Source organism: Ischnura elegans, chromosome 9 (genome assembly GCF_921293095.1).
Source record: "Ischnura elegans chromosome 9, ioIscEleg1.1, whole genome shotgun sequence".
Taxonomy (NCBI): domain Eukaryota; kingdom Metazoa; phylum Arthropoda; class Insecta; order Odonata; family Coenagrionidae; genus Ischnura; species Ischnura elegans.
This window is the reverse complement of record NC_060254.1, coordinates 111,436,882-111,440,419: the sequence shown is the minus strand read 5'-3', so window position 1 is coordinate 111,440,419 and position 3,538 is coordinate 111,436,882. Positions and strand designations below refer to the sequence as shown.

Genomic DNA, 3,538 nt, shown 5'->3' with positions numbered 1-3,538 from the left:
TTGTATATTTCCACGCGCGGTGGTGCTTTCAAAAATACCAACAAAAATATTAAATATTAGTTCTGCAGTGATACATTGGAAAATTTATTTTTAGTTTTATTAACGGCAAGGACCTACCTTCTTAATGGTAGAGACCCACTTATTTTCAATGGGAAATCTTTTGCAAATTTCTTCGAATACTCTGTATCCTTGCATACCCACTTTGCAAGTCATGTGAATCATTTTTGGGTAGAAAAACATCAAAACTTTGTTGGCTTTAACCATGTATGCCGCTCCATCGGTTAGGGGAAGAAGCAAATTCTCTCTAGCACTATTATCTCCAAACAAGGAAGCTGTAAACAATTGGTGAGTACATTACGATAAATGAGGTAAATACGTGGTAAAAACTCATCAACATAAGTTATATCGAAAAATGCGATGGTGTTTGGCGTAACATGGTGAAACTCCTTCATGATGCACAAAGGTTAAGAAAACACTTAGCTGTTTCACAAAATAATTTTATTTTGTGAAACAGCTAAGTCTTTTCTTAACCTTTGTGCATCATAAGTTATATCGTTAATTAATTTCAGTTCTAATTTGAAAATGCTCGCCTTTTCAGCAAACATTTCACCATACCAAATAAGGCATCATCACTTACTCAAAGATTTGTCAATGCAGCTAGCGACAATTTCATTATTTACTCTTTCAAGTTCCTAGGATGTTATGAGGTAGGGCTCATTGGGCTCATCTGGTGTCAATTTTCCAACCAATATGTTGCACACATATCGACCCTTAACACCAGATGTTTCATCAACAATGGCATATAACTTGCTTACTTTCAGGTCATCCTTGATACTTTTCGTGATCTAAAACACAAGAGCATTTTTTTAATATATTAAGGCAAACACTTAAAAGAGCAATAAAAATTGGCTAGGGCACATAATTACTTTCTTAGTAAATATTTAATAATTTTTCGTTCTTAATCTTATTCCAGTCGGATTACGACCATAAAATAGTAAAAGTTTTTCGATAGATAATACTATTTCCGACGCAAACTATGTGTAATGTATTGTCTGCTAGTGTACGCATGTTATTATTATGTATGTCATTTGTTTTATCTTGGCGCCAATAAACGCGTCGGGACGCTACGGCACTCACGCTGGAACCTACACGCCGTGCAGTCATTACATGGTGACGAGGATGCCTCAATTTATGGAAAAATTTGTGCTGGGGGTCGACGATTGGCAGTCCTACGAGGAAAGACTGGAAGAATATTTCATTGTGTTGGACTTGGGGAGTGAGGAAGCACAACTAAGTAAAAAGCGTGCCATCCTGCTGTCCTCAATAGGCAAGGACGCCTATAATGTGGTGAGGAACTTGTGTGCCCCGAAAAAACCGGCTGAGTGCACCTATTCAGAAATAACGGGAAAACTGACAAAGTACTTCAACCCAGACCGGTCAGTAATTGCCGAAAGGCACAGGTTTAATCAGAGAGTCCAGTTAGCCGGCGAAAATGTGCATCAGTTCGCGGCGGGCCTCAGGGAGTCCTCCCGCTATTGTAAGTTCGGCGGTTTTTTAGATGAGGCCCTCCGCGACCAATTTGTTCTGGGTCTCTCCGATAAGGCGATTGTGCGTGCACTGTACTTAGAGGATGAGACCCTGGCCTTCGAGAAGGCCATTGAACTGGCTTATGCCAGAGAGAAGGCGACAGAGAACGTGTCAGCGAGCGCAGCCGGCAACAGTGGGCAGGGCGTCCATTTTGTGCAGCGAGATGCGGCCATCGACGACGATTTCCAGGAGGACGGGGAGGAGGCTGACGTCCACCGGGTGAAGGGTCAGGATATGAGACAAGCGAGGAGGACGCGGCCAAGTGCGACGCCGTCGCGGGGATCCAGCCAAGGGGAAAGGTGTTATTGTTGCGGCCACACAGGGCACCGGAGAGCTGCGTGCAGGTTTCGCGCATTCAGATGCGACATCTGTAGGAAAGTAGGGCACTTAAAGGCAATGTGCAAAGAAGGTAATGTAAAATTTTGTGATGTGTTGGATTCAAACGAGGGGAAAATGCCGGTTTATGAACTTCCTTGTGTCAGGGATGTAAGTGAGGGCCGTTGTCAGGGAGATAAGAGAGAACCAAGAGGCAATGTTAAGGTGATTAAGAATTATGTAATTAAGAAAGATTGGGATTTGCCACTATATAACGTAATATCCTCGACGGAGGAAGTAAATGGGGGGCCGTGGTTTGCTAGAGTAGTGGTCGATGCTCGGGTGGTAAAAATGGAAATTGATACTGGATCGGCTATATCGGCCATCTCAGAGGAATATTATAGAGCAAACTATTCATACCTCAAATTGAAGGCCACGTCAGTGAGGTTGCGGTCTTACTCAAACACACTGATTCAGCCATTGGGAACTATAGATGTTTCCGCAACATATAAGGGGCACACTGCCAGGCTAAGTTTGTTTGTTGTGACCAATGGGGGACCTCCACTTCTTGGAAGGGACTGGTTCCGGGCTTTGAAATTTCCCTCACCAGTGCACAAGATTAATATGGAAGGTGGGATAAACATTCAGGGAATATGGGATCGTTTCAGGGAGTTATGGGATGGCACTTTAGGGTCATTCAAGGGTAGTGAAGCCACACTCCATCTCAAGCCAGGGACAAAACCTGTATTTTGCTCCCCCAGAGCATTAGCATTTGCCTTGCGGGATAAGGTTGATAGAGAGTTGGATCGTCTTCTGGAATTAGGGATACTGTATCCAGTTGATTTCAGTGACTGGGCAACACCCATTGTTCCAATTGTAAAAGGGGATGGAAATATTCGTATATGTGGAGATTTCAAAATAACTGTAAACCCTCAATTATTGGTTGAAAGATATCCACTCCCTCGAGTGGAAGAACTCTTCTCAAAGCTGCAAGGGGGCCAAATGTTTTCCACAATTGATTTGTCACAGGCATTCCAGCAAATGGTTTGAACAAAAGAAGCACAGAGACTTTGCACAATAAACACACACAGAGGGCTTTTCAGGTATGCTCGTTTGCCATTAGGAGTCTCCTCAGCTCCAGCAATTTTTCAGAGAACGATGGAACAAGTGTTACAAGGATTGACAGGGGTTGCATGTTTCCAAGACGATATCATTGTAACAGGGATAAATGAGGGGGAGCATGTTAAGAATTTACAGGCAGTCTTAGAAAGGTTACAAAAATTTGGGTTTAAGGTTAATCCAAAGAAGTGCAACTTATTATGTGCATCAGTGGAATTCTTGGGCCATAAAATAGACAAGCAGGGCTTGCATGCGACTGCAGGAAAAATTAATGCTATCGTTAAGTCACCCCCACCACAAGATGTATCCCAGCTCCGAGCCTTTTTGGGTATGGTGGAATATTATTCCAAATTTATTCCACACCTAGCAACAATGCTTGCTCCGTTGCACAATTTACTAAAAAAGGATGTGAAATGGTTTTGGAATGGTAAGTGTGAGGAAGTCTTTAGATTGGTTAAGTCAGCAATTACGTCAGGGCAAGTACTGGCCCACTATGATCCATCGATGCCTGTCATAT

General features: G+C 42.8%; 1 protein-coding gene across 1 annotated transcript; it reads left to right on the top strand.

Annotated features, from left to right (window-relative positions):
• Positions 1 to 1,179: 1,179 nt before the first annotated feature.
• On the top strand, positions 1,180 to 2,952 carry LOC124165041. The gene has a single exon (XM_046542280.1). It carries the CDS (start codon positions 1,180 to 1,182, stop codon positions 2,950 to 2,952), a length of 1,773 nt encoding a protein of 590 aa, XP_046398236.1.
• The last annotated feature ends 586 nt before the right edge of the window (positions 2,953 to 3,538 follow it).

Bases quoted from the DNA above. Each gene is read 5' to 3' on its own strand.
- LOC124165041 (XM_046542280.1), top strand. From the start codon at position 1,180: ATGCCTCAATTTATGGAAAAATTTGTGCTGGGGGTCGACGATTGGCAG.